This window comes from Capra hircus, chromosome 3, assembly GCF_001704415.2.
Source record: "Capra hircus breed San Clemente chromosome 3, ASM170441v1, whole genome shotgun sequence".
Lineage (NCBI taxonomy): Eukaryota > Metazoa > Chordata > Mammalia > Artiodactyla > Bovidae > Capra > Capra hircus.
This window is the reverse complement of record NC_030810.1, coordinates 45,698,573-45,717,633: the sequence shown is the minus strand read 5'-3', so window position 1 is coordinate 45,717,633 and position 19,061 is coordinate 45,698,573. Positions and strand designations below refer to the sequence as shown.

At 38.0% G+C, this 19,061-nt stretch overlaps 1 protein-coding gene across 1 annotated transcript in view; it reads right to left on the bottom strand.

The window, feature by feature from the left end:
• Positions 1–19,061, bottom strand: part of LRRC7 (leucine rich repeat containing 7) — a 390,782-nt gene that overhangs the window by 153,436 nt on the left and 218,285 nt on the right. Inside the window, exon 7 of the mRNA XM_018045424.1 lies at positions 1,453–1,527. Within this exon, the coding sequence (XP_017900913.1) occupies positions 1,453–1,527 (75 nt within the window). The remainder of the gene's footprint in view (positions 1–1,452; positions 1,528–19,061) is intronic.

Sequence of the window (19,061 nt, the reverse complement as noted above, 5' to 3'; positions counted from 1 at the left end):
CGAGCGACTGAACTGAACTGATATACACCTTGAATATGGCACATATCAGTCTCTGCTATGTGTAGTAGAATATAGATTCATCTCTTCTGTTATATGCAAACCTCTCAAACAAATATGCTCAAGGTCATTGAATATATTATTTTTGTAATTCTCACATGAGCATGGTTTCTAATTCATAGAGGTATATTTGTATATGGTTTTTAATAAATCAATAAACAGAAAATATGCATGCTTTTCTGTTTTGTATTTGTGAGGATAGTAGAAATGCATTTTTTGGTGAGAGAACAAAGTATATTTTCCCTAATCTTTTGTCAGATTTTCTTCTTTATGTGGTCCCATGCTTATTCAAAAGAGAATAGCTTCCTCTTCTTGCTTTTGCAATCGTTTTAAGAAATGTTTAATGTCAGTTCAAACAAAGAATCAAGTCTGGCTTTAGGGGCACACATTGAAATCTCAGTGGCTAAAGAATTATTCCACAACCAACTGCCCTGGTTACTTAACCCCATGCAAGGAATTTAGAGTGGTTTTCACTACTGAGAGCCTTCTAGTTGCTTTTTGTGTGTGTTGTTTAGTTGCTAAGTTGTGTCCAACTCTTTTGTGACCCCATGGACCGTAGCTCACCAGGCTCCTCTGTCCATGGGATTTCCCAGGCAAGAATACTGGAGTGGGTTGTCATTTTCTCCTCCAGGGGATCTTCCCGACCCAGGGACTGAACCCATGTCTCTGGCATTGCAGGAGGAGTCTTTACCATTGAGCCACTTGGGAAGCCCTGTGTATGTATGTACATGCTTATACTTGAGTGCACGTGTCATGAGTGGCAAGAAACAGTGTTATATGGAAAGCCATTCTTTCACTGGATGGAAAATGAATGGTCACACTCAGTGAGTTGATTAGCCCACCTATGAGTCAGGAGATATTACTGAATTTTCTGTTAGAGAGATAATTTAACTCTAACTTCCTATTTTTCACAAGTTATGTTCTTTGTAAAAAATCAAATAGGTCTACTGGAAATCACCTGAACTGACAGAGTTTTTATCTTGTGGAAGAGCTCAAACAATATGAGCAGAAACCATTATCTAATTACCGATAAGAAAAAAATTGATTTTGTAAAACTAAGGCTTGGAATTATGTATAGCATTTTTTTCATATAACAATATAACTTTGTTCAGATTTGAAAAACAGTTAGTACAGAAAGAGATGAAATGTACTTCTAAGAGTATAAGAAAACTCTTTCATACGTTACATACTCATTTTACTCACTTATAACACACATAACACTCATAACACTCAGTATTAAAAAACTAGTGAAAAACACTTGATGGAATATTATTATCAAATGTTTAACTTTGAAATGAAAACACTGAGGTTTAAGATGTAAGATTAACCATTATCAGTTACAATTAATATACAATGTAGATGCTAGACGACATGGCATAATAAAAACTTACATACCCCAGGTAGCACTTGCAATGCATTATTATCCATCCACAGCTCCCTTAAATTTTGTATTTGATCCAGAACTTCAGGCTGGGGAAATAGGGAGAAAAGAGAAAGGAGAAGAAAACTACATTAGTCTTTTCTTATCACAGTATAAGACGTAATTTACTGGATCTGAAACTTTTATTTGGGAATCCAGTGTTAATCCTCTAAGAAATTCCAAGTTTAACAGATCTCTTCTAGCAAAACTGGTATTCCCTGAGGTAGCCAACCTATAATTGATGTGGAAACCATTAGAACAAGAATAATAAAAGTTAAAATCTATTACTCTCCCTTAACATGCTATAACTATTCTCTGCAGTGTTTATCAATCTCTGTCTTCTTCACTAGAGTATAATTTTTTGAAGGGCAGAGTAATACTCAGTTTTTAATCCCTGGGTCCTCAGATCCTCTTTGTTTGCCATGGTACTTGGTAAATAGTAGTTTTTTATCATAACACCATACACACAAACACCCTCTGCTCCATGATGTAATAATAGTATTAGGAGCTTCCCAAGTCGTCCAATAGTAAAGAATCTGCCTGCCAAGGCAGGAGACACCCTGAGTCAGGAAGAGCCCCTGGAGAAGGAAGTGGCAACCCACGCCAGTATTCTTGCCTGGAAATTTCATGGACAGAGGAGCCTGGTGAGCTATAGACCATGGGGTTGCAAGGAGTTTGACACAAGTGAGTGAATGAACACACACACACACACACACACACACACACACACACAATAATAGTATAAGACCCACTCATTTCTTATCTTTTCATTTACTCAACAAAAAATTATGTGTTGAATAATGGGGAGGCCTACTATGCAAAACATACAATGCAGGATCCACAGTTATTCACAGCTAGTCCCTGCCTTGAAGTAGCTGAGGAGCTAATGGGGAAATAAATGTATATAAATAACAATAACAAGGCATCATATGGGAGAAAAGAATAATGTAGAGAAGTTCAGAGAAAAAAAGAGAATATGATCAAGAGGTAACATACTGTGCATAATAGATACTTTAATTCCAAGATTAGAAGCTGTCTCTAAATTCTGTCTGCTGGGAAGCAGACTATTCAGAGGGTCGGCTGCTATTGCTGACGGCATCATTTCTTGATTTATGATGACCTCTTCCTGATTTCTTTCCAGAAACTATCTCCCCTGCTCCCACTCTAAGGCCACCTGCTTCCTTTGAAGTTGATTCCTTTTTTCTTTTTTTAACCACTCCAGGGAATTGACAATGGCTGAAACTAATTACTGCCTTATATTCACCTGCCCTCAGGGTTTGGCTCAAGGATCCACTCAGAGCAGATAAGAAGCAATGGTTCTCTGACTGGGTTTTGTCCTTGTTTAGTCGCTAAGCTGTATCCGACTCTCTTGCGATCCCATGGACTGTAGTCCGCCAGGCTGCTCTGTCCATGAAATTCTCCAGGTAAGAATACTGGAGGGTTGCCATTTCCTTTTCCTGGGAATCTCCCTGACCCAGGAATTGAACCACCGTCTCCTGAATTGACGGGGGGATTCTTTACCACTGAGCCACCAGGGAGGACGTCTCTGACTGGGACTTGGGGAAAAGACTCTTGCTCTTGTCTGCTGGATTTGAAGCTGGAAGGGTACAGTTCTGGGGGCTTCAGGCATGAGGTAAGAAGGAGAGCCTGTTTGAATTAAAAGATGGATCCTGATGGCATCATTTAAGCTTAGAATTAAGCCACACCTTGTTGTTAGTCACTCAGTTGTGTCCGACTCTTTGTGACTCCATGGACAACAGCCTGCCAAGCTCCTTTGTCCATGGAGTTCTCCAGGCAAGAATGCTGGCGAGGGTTGTCATTCCCTTCTCCAGGGGATTTTCCTGACCCAGGGATCAATCCCTGGTCTCCTGCATTGCAGGCAGATTCTTTACTGTCTGAGCCATCACCTTAAGTCAGATTTTTTTTTTTTTTTTTTGGTCTCCAACTAAAAAAATTATCACTGAAATAAGATACAACCACAGTTCAGTAAAATTTGAGACCTAATGAGGAAAGCTAGTTTATTTGATGGGATATTCAGTGGAAAAGAATGGAATGGTATCAATGTTACTCTGGACTATTGATAATTATGGGTCAGTACAATACACTTCAGAGACTTCTGGACTACTTTGGAGATAAGTTTCTGATGCCTTTAGCCTGCAAATGCGATGGAACATGGTGCTATTCCTGAGAGAAGTTTCGTTTGTAACAAGGATCAAAATCTAAAGTTTCAACTTGGAAAATAGTTAGGACTACATGAGGAAGGTCGGGGGTGGATTTTTGTATAGGAAAATATTCCCACTATTGCTTAGCTCATGGGGAACAGGGAGTGAACTACTCTATTGGAAAACTCTGTCTCTGAATCAGTCATATGGCATAATATTTCTAAGCTCAGGCATCATGCAGACTTTAGGGGAAGAGAAAAAGTTGCATACCTTAGCTCAACACTGCTATACTGCTGCTGCTAAGTCGCTTCAGTCGTGTCCAACTCTGTGCGACCCCATAGATGGCAGCCCATGAGGCTCCTCCGTCCCTGGGATTCTCCAGGCAAGAACACTGGAGTGGGGTGCCATTTCCTTCTCCAATGCATGAAAGTGCAAAGTGTAAGTCGCTCAGTCGTGTCTGACTCTTAGCGAACCCATGGACTGCGGCCCACCAGGCTCCTCCATCCATGGGATTTTCCAGGCAAGAGTGCTGGAGTGGGGTGCCATTGCCTTCTCCAGCTCAACACAAGTTTATGGAATAAGACAGAGGCTAGTGTATAAACTTGAAACAATGAGCATTATTCAGGAAGTCTATCTGTGCTGTGGTAACAAATTAATCCTGAAATCTCAGTGGCTTAACAAACAGGATTACTTACTCTTATTTCATGTTCACTGTGGGTTTCTGCCCCCCACCAACCAGTCTTGTGTTACCAGCAAACCAAGACTTTCAGAAGAGTCAAAGCAGGGAGAGAGAGTATGAAAAACTGGCCACTGCCCTTACAGATCTCAGGCTGGAAGTGACACTGAATCACTTCTTCTTATAGCTCATTGTCTAGAACTGTTTATACAGCCTGGACCTAAGTTTAGGGAAGGCTGGGGAATGTGGGAGGAATTCAAGGAATATTGGGTGACTACTAAAAAGAGTCAGACACAACTTAGTGACTAAACAACAACAACTGCCCCTGCCACACAGTGACACCCTATGAAATAAAGAATGACAAGAATGAAGATATAGTACTTTCATAATTTAGTTATCCCTTAATTTTATAAGTGTTTATTACACAGCTTCTAAGTCCAGGTACTTCACTAGAGTCAAAATGTGTGCTATGATCTCTGCCTTCAAGGAATAAGCCCACACATAGTCTATTTCTTGAGCAAACATATAAAGAGCAATTACGTGACATTATGGGAATACAAAGAAGGAGGGGTCTATAATGCAATAGTATCAAGGGAAACCAGACATGGATTCCTGAAGCTGAGATGAGAAGGAACTGGTGAGAAGAAAGGAGAGGAGAGGAAGCATATTTTAACCAGAATCAGAGAGGTGAGAAACAGCATGATGTATGCAGGGGAACCATAGGCAGTTTGCTTTACTGAATTGTCAAGTTTAATATGGAGTAACTACTGTAAGCAGCAGAAAATGAGGCTAACAAAAGAGGGTAGAGTCTGTCAAGGCCTCACGTTTTGTTAAGGAGATAGGAATGTATCTTATGTGTCAAGGAGGATCACTAAAGGATTTCTAAGAGGAAGTGGTATTTTATCCTTATCACTCTGCACGCATGCTAAGTCACTTCAGTAGTGTCTGACTCTGTGCGACCCTATGGCCAATAGCCCAACAGGCTCCTCTGTCCATGGATTCTCCAGGCAAGAATACTGGAGTGGGTTGCCATGCCCTCCTCCAGGGGATCTTCCTGACCCAGGGATCAAACCCATGTCTGATATCTTCCACATTGGCAGGCAGGTTCTTTACCACTAGCACCAACTTCCTTTTTGAAAAATGAAAAGAAGAAGCCAGAAAAGTTTATTAGGACTAGTAATAAAGAAATAATGAGAAATAAAGAGAAGTTGGATTCAGGAGACCTTTAGAAGATGCATGTCCCCCAGTTACACAGCATATGGTACTGACAACTATGGGGGTGCAGAATATGGAGGTAGGAGTAGGTTTATGAAAGGGATTGGATGTGTTTTTAAAAATTTATTTATTTTTAATTGGAAGGTAATTGCTGTATAATACTGTATTGGTTTCTGCCATACATCAACACAAATCAGTCACAGGTACACATAGATCCCTTTCCTTTCGCATCTCCTTCCCACTTTTCCCTCTGGAACCTCCCTCCAATCTCCCACCCCTCCAGGTTGTCACAGAGCACTTAATTCAGTTTTGATCACGATTAGCTTTAGGCTTCTGTGAGACACAGATGGACACGTCCAGAAATCAGTTGGCTATTAAAATCTGAAGCTTACGGGATGAGTCTGAGCTAAGGATGTTCAACTTAGGTATTTTGTGGAAATAGAACTCTTGTGGATGAGCTCCCTATGGGGAATGTGAAGAGAATCAGAGGTACAGGCGACTGAGGAAGGAACACTGTGGATACTAACAGTTGACAGTTGAAAACAGGAAGTGTCACTGGCAAAGCCCACTAAAAATTTCCAAGAAATAAAAGTAGAATCTGGGTAATAAAATAGAACCTTTTTTCCCTTTGAACTTCTTGTTACACTTCTCATAGGGTGCCACCCACAGAAGCCTTGCCCCAGGCACTTCAGAACAGAGTTTTCTAGTGTGAAATGGCTGTACCAGTTATGTTGAACACCTCATCTTGGGGCATGTGCAGAGACATTGCATCTGGCACTGTGATATGGAGCCTAAAGCAGCACATCTGTGCCCTCTAGAGCACGTGCACTAGAGTGTGAGCTCCACCTCTTCATTTCCTGATCAAAGAATAAAACTTTCCTTTGCTCCTGAGCTGAACTCAGTCTTGTTCTATTGGCTGGAAGGACACCAGGTGGGAGGACCCTTGTTGGGGTCCATCTAGAAAGGGTCAGTAAAAGAAGAGCAAAATACAGAAGAAGGTAAGAAGAAATGGAGTCCAGGAGAGTAAGGGCTTATTAAAGTCCAATGAACAGAGTTGTATTAAAATAAGGAAGTGAAGAAGAGTATCATACACTGGGGAGGTGTCCGGTAAAATAAAAGATGAAAATGGGAACTCAGTTTTGGAAATAGTTACATACTGGTAAACTTAGTGATAGTAATTTCATGAGATAACTATATTACAGTGGGTTGAAGATAAATAATAGGCAAATAAATGGGGACAGTACAGATAGAATATTCTTTATAAAGTCTGGGTGAGATGAGAGGAGAGAAATTGAGGAGCTAGGAAGAAATTGAGGAAGCTGAGGCAAAAAAGAAAGCTGACAGGAAGGTACTAGATGAGAATGGTTCATATTGGAATTGTCTGTGGGGAATCAAAGAAGAAACTGAGGGGAATCCAAAGAGCTTTATCAATGATCACTGTTATTTTAACTTTTGGGGGAGCCAGCTGGGAGACTGACAATCTAGGAAAACACAGAATAAGGGATTTCAGGTTCCCATGAGGCCAGACAGAATGTAGCAGGAGTGAAGGACTGAGAGAAGTAAAAGGATGAAAAATTAGAACCAGAGAGCAGAAGTTAGGAGGTCAAGATTGCTGAAATTGTTTCAGGCAATGACAAAATTCAAGCCGAAACCCTGGGTATTATGACACGTTGGTATGTGTGGGCAAGGGAGAATGCTGTGGAAACATAAGACCTCACATGATCTCCAAGGATCTGGGTAACCTTTGGCGAACTACATTGCTTGCTCCCTTGGCTGTGTCAGGTAAGGTGAAAGTGAAAGTGTTAGCTGCTCAGTCATGTCAGACTCTTTGCAACCCATGGACTATAGCCTGCCATGTTCCTCTGCCCATGGTATTTCCCAGGCAAGAATACTGGCGTGGGTAGTCATTCCCTTCTCCTATAGGTTCTTCCCAACCTGGGGATGGAACCCGGATCTCCTGCATTGCAGGTGGATTCTTTACCATCTGAGCCACCATTAGGTAAAATGTCAGATAAAATTGACCAATAATACCTCTAAAATATCTCTCATGCTGGGTTATTCTGGGGACTCTAGGCATCTAAGACAACTTGGAGAGGGATTCCTGACGCTAACCTATATTTCTACTTTATTTCAAAAGTTCCATTTAATTAACTTAATAACATAATAGGGTAACAGTAGTCCTACTTTACAGATGAATACTCTGAATATCATTTTCTGGGGAAAATAAGAATAGGTGGATAAGGGTTGTGTAACTGCAGCTGGGATCATAACTCAGATCTCCTGGCTCCAAAGATGACATCATGTTACAGCTTAAAACTGAAATTCTGAAATAATGAAGAACACTGGTGATCACAAATGCCCAATAAAGGAAGTAAAGCATATGCTGGATTTCTAAAAAATAGATAATGTTTTCATTACTGGATGTTATATAAAATGTGTCACAGAGGAAATCTCAACAACTTCCTAATATAAGAAGAGACCAAGTATATTTAGCAGATCAATACATAGCCTTGCTGAAACAACATAAAGATGCAATGATATCTCATAACCAATAGACAGTTTTGAAATGGATCTTGGTACTAAACTAAATGGCTTTCACCCAACCTAACACACAAATTGCCTTTTATTCATACCATTTGATTTCATTCTCAAAATCAATTGTTTCCATTAAAAATGAGTGAATTAACTGAAGAATGGCTTGGCATACTTCATGCTCATGAAGGTGTTGTGTACTGGACACTCATATAACTCCTTTAATGATTATAACAGTGTAGTATTTTAGGAAAACATTTTCAAATATGTATCTCATGTTATCAAAATGTTCACTTTGGTTTTGGGGCAGTTATCATACTAAAATTATCTGACACATAGAAAAAACTTATTGCAGAAAAATTTTATTATAGGATAATCAATAATATTAAAAACTTAGTCACACTTTAAATAAACAACAGCATAAGAAAAGAGATAACCAAATTATGATAAAATCATAAGTTGGTACAGTGTACAACAATGAGAATGAATTATCTATATTTTTATGTAAGATAGACCTTGCAAATAACATTGAATGAAAAAGCAAGTATGGAAAATTTGTATAACACAAATCCGCATAGATTTTAAAGTGTTACATATTTATAGATACATATACATACAATAAAAATAGTAACATATAGAATAGATGCACACAAAACTAAAAATAGTAATTGTCCTGGAATTGGAGTAGGACTAGGACGGAGACTTTTACTTGGGTCTGGTGTTGTTTTTCAGTCACTCAGTCATGTCTGACTCTGTGACCCCATTGACTGCAGTATGTCAGGCTTCTCTGTCCTTCACTATCTTCCAAAGTTTACTCAAACTCATGTCCAGGAGTCAGTGATGGACAGGGAGGCCTGGCGAGCTGCAGTCCATGAGATCGCAAAGAGTCGGACACTGCTGAGAGACTGAACTGAACTGAACTGAACTGATGTCCATTGAGTCAGTGATGCCATCCAACAATCTCACCACTGTTGTCCCTTTTCCTCCTGCCCTCAATCTTTCCCAGCATCAAGGTCTTTTCCAATGATTGGTTCTTGGCAAAAGAACCTTCAGGTGGCCAAAGTATTGGAGATTTAGCCAACTTCAGGTGGCCAAAGTATTGGAGATTTAGTTTCAACATCAGTCTTTCCAATGAATATTCAGGGTTGATTTCCTTTAGGATTGACTGGTTTGAATTCTTTGCTGTCTGAAGGACTTTCAAGAGTCTTCTCTAGCACCACAATTCAAAAGCATCAATTCTTCAACACTCAGCATTCCTTATGGGCCAACTGCTACATCCATGCATGACTACTGAAAAAACCATAGCTTATACTATATGGACCTTTGTTGGCAAAGTGATGTCTCTTTTTAACTCGTTGTTTAGATTGGTCACAGGTTGTCTTCCAAGGAGCAAGCATTTTTTCCTTTTTCCAAGGAGCAAGCATTTTGTGGCTGCAGCCACCATCCACAGTGATTTTGTAGCCCAAGAAAATGAAATCGTTCACTGTTTCCACGTTTTCCCCTATTTCCTGTGAAGTAATAGGATCAGTTTAGTTCAGTTCAATTGCTCAGTCATGTCCGACTCTGTGATGCCATGTACTGCAGCATGCCAGGCCTCCCTGTCTATCACAAACTCCTGGAGTTTACTCAAACTCATGTCCATTGAATCAGTGATGCCATCCAACCATCTCATCCTCTGTCTTCCCTTTCTCCTTCTGCCTTCAATCTCTCCCAGCATCAGGGTCTTTTCCAATAAGTCAGTTCTTCACATCAGGTGGCCATGTATTGGAGTTTCAGCTTCAGCATCAGTCTTTCCTTTAGGATGGACTGCTTGGATCTCCTTGCAGTCCAAGGGACTCTCAAGAGTTGTCTCCAACACCACAGTTCAAAAGCATCAATTCTTTGGGGCTCAGCTTTCCTTATAGTTCAACTCTCACATCCATACATGACTACTGGAAAAACCATAGCCTTGACTAGATGAACCTTTGTTGGCAAAGTAATGTCTCTGCTTTTTAATATGCCATCTAGGTTGGTTATAACTTTCCTTCCAAGGAGTAAGTATCTTTTAATTTCATGGCTGCAGTCACCATCTGCTGTGATTTTGGAGCCCCCCAAAATAAAGTCTGCCACTGTTTCCCCATTTATTTGCCATGAAGTGATGAGACCAGATGCCATGATCTTAGTTTTCTGAATGTTGAGTTTTAAGTCAGCTTTTTCATTCTCCTCCTTCACCCTCATCAGGAGGTTTTTTAGTTCTTCTTTACTTTCTGCCATAAGAGGGGTGTCATCTGCATACTTGAGGTTTTTGATATTTCTCCCGGCAATCTTAATTCCAGCTTCTTGGTCTACATTGTTTTATTTCCTTCCCCACCCCCAAATCTAACTCAGATACAAAAAATGGTTAACGATTGTTCAGTTGGCAGTTATTTGTTACTTTGAAGTTTTTATATTTGCTTTCATTTTTTAAAACACTAGAGAAAATATGATAAAATCATAATTATTTTTTTCTTCATAGGTATTTTTTCTGTGTTTTCCAAATCCTATAGTATATTGTTGTTCAGTTGCTAAGTCATGTCTGACTCTTTATGATATAGGCATTAATTTAATAAAAGAATTAGGGAACATTTCAGTGTCTTGTCTTATATTTATACTTACCTACACCACTATAGTATTAAATAATCTTATTTTTATTAGTTGAAGTGATCTAAGAAAATGGTTACATCAGTTTTAACATACGGTTTCCATTACTACAACAGATTCCAAAAACTCCTGTCATGTAAATGCAGTTTACTCTGTTCTCTTTATTTGACTACAGGTGTTACTTTTATTCCACTAATTTGGATAATAGAGTTTGATTATATTTATTTATACCTCTATTAAATGTTTTCTTCCAATAAGGCTAAGAGAAATGTTCACTGAAAAATATAACATCTGACATTTATCTAATTTTGTCAAAATTAAACTAGGGAACTCTAAAACTTAAAAAAGAACTTTGCATTTGAAATGTCTTAAAATTATTGAGATTATCTAGTAGACACTGTAGTAACAAAAAATTGTTATTCTCAGAAATAATGCAGAACTGGAAGTCAACATGGAACCTGGTTCAAAATGCTGATAATACACAAGAAAGTGATTTCTCAAATTAATACATGTAAAATATCCAATGCAAATTAAAAAATTATATTCTTTAACCAAAGTGACCCAATTTTGACATTTCATTATCTGTTATTACATCCTTTCTAAATTTTGAGATCAATATTTCAAAGTATTATTTATTTACTTTTTACTTTATCATTTTTGCTTGATAATGTTAGAGCTTGCAATCTGCCAAGGAAGCAGGGCTTCCCAGGCAGCTCAAGTAATTAAGAATCCACCTGTCAATGCAGGATCCCTGGGGTGGGAATATCCCTGAAGATGGAAATGGCAACCCAGTCCAGTATGGCAACCTGCTCCCTGGGCAGTCCGTGGGGTTGCAAAAAGTTGGACACAACTGTACACACATGCCCCTCCAAGGAAATATGACTGCATTTTAAGAAACTTTCCCTCATTTTCCTTCATTTTTTAATTTCACAACACACTTAAGCTTCCCTGGTGGCTCAGATGGTAAAGAATCTGCCTGCTATGTAGGAGATCCTGGTTCAATCCCTGGGTCAGGAAGATACCCTCGAGAATGGAATGGCTACCCACTCCAGTATTCTTGCCTGGAGAATTCCATGGATAGAGGAGCCTGGAGGGCTACAGTCCATGGGGTTGCAAAGAGATAGACATAACTGAGCAACTAACACTTTTGCTTTAGCTTATTACCAGCTCTATAGTTCTCACAACTGGGAAATCTTTTATTTATGAATTCTATGATGTACTGTTGAAACTCTTTCTGATACACAAAACGGAATAACTGAAATTGTTCAGCTCTTGATGCTTGTTCATTCTCTCAGTAGTTCTGTCGAACATGCCTTTAGACCGTTTAACTTCTTCAGTTAATTTCTTTGGAGATAAAAAGATTAGCTCCATATGGTTGAGCATATTTCCAGTTTATCTTAGTTTCACATGTCTCAATTTTATTTCAGATGCCACTTCTACTAATACATTCAAAAATTTTAAAGTTTTGGTTTCAATGTAACTACTACAGTTAGGTAACATGTAGAAAATATTTTTATATTTTAGAAATTATTGGATGAATAAATAAGCATTCTTAACAATAATAAAAATGCATGGCTGAGAAAATAAGATTAATTTATAATTAATTAAAACATTTCAGCCATAAACTATTAGGAATATTATACCAAATATAGGAGTGTAATACATTCATTTAAATATTCAAATCAATACATTAATGGCACGCAGGAAGTAATCCACAGATGACATGATATTGAGAGGGAGACAATCCATTAAATCACTGAATTAGTTTCCAGAATAATCTGAAATATTAGAAGATTCATTAATTCATTTGTTTATAAATACATTCACTCAAGAAATGTTATCTACGCTATGAAAAGAAGACATTTTATTAAGGTCTCTGGGATTACAATACAGACTGTTACAGGATTGTTTCTCCATCTTCTTTGTCAATGTCTTGTTCCAAATGCAACATATGTTGGTTGTTCCCCTCTAAGTTACTAAACATTAAGTGTCTTCAACAAAGCAGAATTTATTCAGAATATCTTCCATAGGAGAAATGGTGAAAATGCCTCAAACTGTTGGACTGAAGATATAGGTGTTAAAGATTCCCATCTTTGAGGATTATTATAAGGAAGAGGGGCTGGGTTTATCCTCTATCCCCAGATCAGAACTAGAATCCATGAGGAAAGTTGCAGGAAAGTGGATGTAAGTAAGCATTACACAGGAGTGATTTTTTCCTATTCGATCTGTCTAAAATGAAATAATCTAATTTCCTTTAGGAGATAGTGACTCTTCCCTCAAAGGAACACTTAGCTCCCCAAGAAGATATAAATAAAAAAGAACAAAACAATAACAACGACAAAAGCTCATTTCTATTGATCACTTGGGACAGTAAGGCACTTTTAAAAATGTGTTTACATAGATTATTCTCCTTGAATCTTCACAATTATTATTGGACAGGTGGTACTATCATTGGACAGGCAATAAGCAGAATGATTAAGAACGTGGTTTCAGGAGCTAGACAGAGTCCAGATCCAGGCTTTGTCACTTACTTGCTTTCAAATATTTGCTCATGTTCCTCTTCTGCAATAGGTAGAAAACAGTAGTACTCCCCACATAGGGTGATAATGAGGAATAGTTGTGATAAAACACTTCAAATGCATAGAACAGTGCCTGGTTCTAAGTGTTAGGGCTCAATGCTCAGTTAGTGTTAGCTCTTATTCCTATTTACAGACAAGGAAATTTGGATATAAAAAAGCAAATTACTGTGTCCAGAATTAAATGACTAATACACAGGAAAGGCAAGAGCATAATCTTGAAGTAAGATGTGATAAATAAGGTTCAAAAGGAGATGAGTATTCCAGAGAAAAGGTATGGTTTTCAACTACTTGGCTTTAGAACGAAGGTGCCAAAGGAGATTAGATGCTTAAGACAGACTTGTTTGATAATTTAATTTAATAAATTAATGTAATAGTTTAACTTAATAATTTTACTCAGAAAATGTTCATTAAGAGTCTATTAAGAGCCTAGCACTGGTGAAAGAGTAGTAGACAAAACAGCCAAGTCCTCATGAAGATAACATTCTGATGTTTCATGTTTACTAGGCTGGGTCCTACAAAATGTTAACATCTGGGCATGGTAAACAATTCTGGCTTCAGGACTTCCAATTTAATGCACTACCCGTTACCTAGATTGCAAACGTTAATGACCTTGTCTAAGTCTAAATTTAAGAGTGAAAACTGAATAACATGCATTCTTGTCTCATAATTCAAATTGATTTTCTTGCTTTCTTTCTCCAAAAGACTTCCTCCATTCTCTATCTACAATGCAGCCAGTAGGCCATTTCACTGTGTCGCCTTTTGCAAGGCCCGCATACCTTGACTGTATCAGACAAAATGACTCTCATCTGACCCTTGCTTACTTCTCAGGCTTTTCTTTCACAGTACCCTCAGTTAAAGTGAGCCTCAAGGAAAAGTCAACTCTTTGCTGTTCTCAAAGGTATCAAGCTTTAGTTTGCAATTGGTCTTTACAAATGTTCTTTAAGCCTGTTCGCCTGATCCCTGACTGGGTTAAGTCCTTCCTTCAATGTTGGTAAGCCTACTGTAGCTCTTTGTAAATTACAGTGTGAACTCTTTGAAGCACGGAATTGAATTTTGTTCACCTCTGCATCTCCAATTCCTTTCATGGTAATCTGTGCAAGGTAGTACTTCAGAAAGGAGTATATCAAGGCTGTATATTATCACCCTGCTTACTTAACTTACATGCAGAGTACATCAAGCAAAATGCCAGGCTGGATGAATCACAAGTAGGAATCAAGATTGCTTGGAGAAATATCAGCAGGGGAGAAATATCAACAACCTTAGATATGCAGATGATACCACCCTAATGGCAGAAAGCAAAGAGGAACTGAAGAGCCTGTTGATGAAGGTGAAAGAGGACAGTGAAAAAGCTTGCTTAAAACTCAACATTCAAAAACTAAGATCATGGCATCTGATCCCATTACTTCATGGAAAATAGATGGGGAAAAATGGAAACAGTGGCAGATTTTATTTTCTTGGGCTCCAAAATCACTGTGGATGATGACTGCAGCCATGAAATTAAAAGATGCTTGTTCCTTGGAAGAAAAGCTATGAGAAACCTAGACTGCATATTAAAATGCAGTGACATCACTTTGCCAGCAAAAGTCCATAAATTCAAAGCTTTGGTTTTTCCAACAGTCATGTATGGATGTGAGAGTTGGATCATAAAGAAAGCTGAGCCCCAAAGAATTGATGCTTTTGAGCTGTGGTGTTGGAGAAGACTCTTAAGAGTCCCTTGGTCAGCAGGGAAATCAAACCAGTTAATCCTAAAGGAAATCAACCCTGAATATTCATTGGAAGGACTGATGCTGAAACTGAAACTCCAATACTTTGGTCACCTTATGCGAAGAGCCAACTCATTGGAAAAGACCCTGATGTTGGGAAAGATTGAAGGCAGAAGGAGAAGGGGACAACAGAGGATGAGGTGGTTGGATGGCATCACTGACTCAATGGACATGCATTTTAGCAACCTCTGGGAGATGGTGGAGCACAGGAAAGCCTGGCGTGCCATAGTCCATGTGGTTACAGAGTCGGACATGACTTAGTGACTGAACAACAACAACTTTCTATGCTTCTAGTTCACTTATTCCAACACCCTAGAACTCCCTAACAGCAGTAATTGATAGATCACTGATATTATAAATTTAACCATTATTTGTCTATGTTTCCTTATCATGCTGAGATTCATGATGAATGTTCCATCATTATAAACAGTTTCTTCTCGCAAACATCACTTGGCAAATATGTCCTCTTTCCTTTTGTCATGTTTAGCTAAATGAACTTAATGTTCATTGCATCCAACTTTCTGCTTTTTCTGCTGCTGTACCAAGATTAGTTGGAGAAAATCACACTTTGTTTGTTCAGCTTTTCTTTAACTTCATGACAAGTACATGAAATGTGGACCACAAACTGACAGGTGACCCTATTTCTTTTCACTGAGAAGTTACTTTTCACCTCTCTGAAACTATTTCATAGTTCTTCAATCTTATATCCTTCCCATACCCCAGCTCATAATACCCTGTTGTTCTCTGAAACTAATGAACAAGCAAACATGTGATCTGAGGTGGATTTATTCCAAAGGCAATGAAGCTTTTGCTTCAGGCCTCCCACACACGTAGTTAGAAAAATTTGCAGAGGAATATATTTTAGAAACAATTAGCTAAGATTCCTGTCATTTGATACACAGATTTCCCCTCCATCATACTTCCTAGGGTGTGACGTGGCACAGTTGGGCTTGGGTTTAGTTGGAGTTAAGTTGGGGATACATTTACTTTGGGTTTAGCGTAATATGTGTCTGTGCTCTGTAGTCATTTCTGGAGTTTTCTTTCACTAAGCACCTCTGGCTCTTCCAAATTTGTGACTTCCTTTGTCCGTGTGAGCTCTGGATTATATATCTCTTCCACTTTTTTTTTTTTTCATCTTTGCAGGGATTGGCTCAGACGGTAAAGTGTCTGCCTGCAATGCAGGAGACTCAGGTTCGATCCCTGGGTCGGGAAGATCCTCTGGAGAAGAAAACGGCAACCCACTCCAGTATTCTTGCCTGGAAAATCTCATGGATGGAGCCTGGTAGGCTACAGTCCAGGGGGTTGCAAAGAGTCGGACATGACTGAGCGACTTTACTTCAGGCCTAGAGTAATCTTTTTTTCCCCCTATGCAAAGTGAATTTTTCTGTCTCTACTAGGCAACTTCCAGCAGCATTCAAACATGCTTTAGTTTGTCTCATCGTTTAAAAAAAATACTATTTTCATTGCCTCCGTGGTCTCGTCCATCTATTTTCCATTTGTTTGCTTTTCTTCACAGAGACACTTTAGAAAAAGTTTGGCTACTCTTTTTACCTTTGCTTTCTTATCTCCCATTTACTCTTGAAACCACTGTGGTATGTTACTGAAAATTGCTTTTGTGCCAGTCATCATGAGCTGCATTTTAGGACTGGGGTCCCTAAATTACAGCTACATGATTCTGACTTTGTATTTAGCTACTAAAGTCAGAAAATAAAGGAAAAGTAGAAAACCAGGGAAGAAAAACAATATTAAACGTAGAAATGAAAAATTTGTATTAAAGGGAAAATTGATTAAAGAAAATTTATGTTGTAAGTATTTTCAAGATACATAAAAAATTTGCAGTTGCCAATGAAGTTTAAAATTTCAGAATAATTGGGTGATATTTGAGTGTTCACTAATAGAAATTGTAATTATGGTAAACTATATAATTTCTATGTTATACCTATGTTCTCTATCTCTTATTAATGTTTGAAATGCTGGAAATATGAATATATACTTTAGATGCATCATATTTTATAATTCATATATTCCTATGAGATAATCTATGAAAATATTTAAAATTGTTTTCTTTCTTCTGTATCAGATAAATATTTTTTTCCAATATAGTTGTTTCATTGAATCAAAAACAAATCTGAATCACTATTTTTTATTTATCACTGTTAGTCAACTCCCCAATGTGGATTAATTTATAAGCAATGAGAAAGAAATGTTTTTAATGAAACTGCTAAGATGTACGTAAGAATCTATGTATAGCATTAATCTTATTTTCTGTAGATACTGGGAAAATTCTTTATATATTACTACTTGATGATAACATTATTGGATTTTACTTATTTAATACCGTGAAAGTTAGTTTATTTGGCAAACAAATACCTGAAATCTGTTTACACTGTTAGTTCCACACTTGTCATTGTGAGCTTCTGGAGCAGGGCTTACATTTCTGAATTCCTAACACTTATCATGTGATTAGTCACTCAGTCTTGTCTGACTCTCTGCTACTCCCTGGACTATAGCACCGTCCCCCCAACCCCTGGGCTCCTCCATCCATGGGATTCTCCAGGCAAGGATACTGGAGTGGGTTGCCATTTCTTGCTCCAAACACTTATCATAGCAGTGTGCTTGTTGCATAAATATCAGCAATGACCCCTGAAGGTCATAAAAGTTGTACTGCAAAACTGATGTACCTTCTGAATCATAAAAGTCCACTTCTATTCAGAGTAATTTAAATGTAATTAAGAATTTAAATTCTTTGAAAATCAGTAACCAGTATTTGGTATACAGTATAATTAGTTTTCTATTAAACTTTACAAAGCCCAATTACTTGAACAGATAATAACAGAGAAATTATGTCACCGGCCTGATAAACAGAAAGAAATGCATCAGATAAGAAACTGGATTAAGGATGCATGCCTGTCTTTTCTGCCCAAAAGCCAATAAGTGATAAGGCAGATCATTGTTTTTATATCACTTGAAATGAGAACTTATATTAAAAACTCTAAATTCTTCCATGTGAAGATCCTTTTGTTAAGTGTTTCATAGCCAGAGTAGCTCATTAGAGGTAGGCAAGAAGAGTCAAGAAAATGCCCATTCATAGTTGGATTCCAAAGTTATCCTGATTTCAAGTTGTAGCAACTATGAAATGTTAAAAGTGAGTTATCACCATTATATCCTTACCACTTAGTCTCTGCTTAATAAATATTTGTTAGATTAAAGAAGAAAAAAACTGTTACCTATCAGTAGAAGTGAGAGAGTCAATTCCTAGGCAGGTTGATAAGAAGTCTGGGGGTCCCCAAGGAGAGAGGGGTCTGGGGTTCTCAAGGAGGAAGAAGAGGAAGAAAGGACAAACTTTTTTTCCTTCTCTGCATTATTTAGTCTTAGTCACATAAAACTTTTTTTTTCTATAAGCTCACCGATGATTACACAACAAACAACTTGGTTTTTAAACTCTGTACTAGGGATTATATAACAACAATGTCTCCTTCTTGAGGACAGTTTCTCCTTCCTGAAAACCTTCTGGCTAATCCTGTTATCTTAAAATGTAAATTATGGGAGTCGGTCTAGTAAAATCTTTACAACCTTGAGACATTCTTTTGATTTATTGTAATAACTTAATTTAAAAAAGTATATAACTCCCTTGCTAACACTAGCAAGGGGTCACTCTCTGTCCCCTTTCTGATATCTATGTCAGAAGCTTTCTCTATCCCTTTTCTTACTTTAATAAAACTCTGAGACACAAAAGCTCTTGAGTGATCAAGCCTGGTCCCTGGTCCTGAAATTCTATCTTCTTTGGAGATCACGAATCTGACATCTTTCCCTGTAAGCTATGTAGTGAAGTAAAGTAGGATAAGTATAAGTGTTTCCATTTCTCGAATAGGTAAACTAAAGTGCCACAATGTTAAATCTATTTATTTGTAAATTTTCTAACTGGCCACTTATGAAAATTTAACAAGTACTTTCTGAGCACTACCCTCATGTCCAGCTCTCTGTTATGGGATTTAGGTGCACACAGGAGAGGGAAAACTCCAGAGGATCCTAATATGA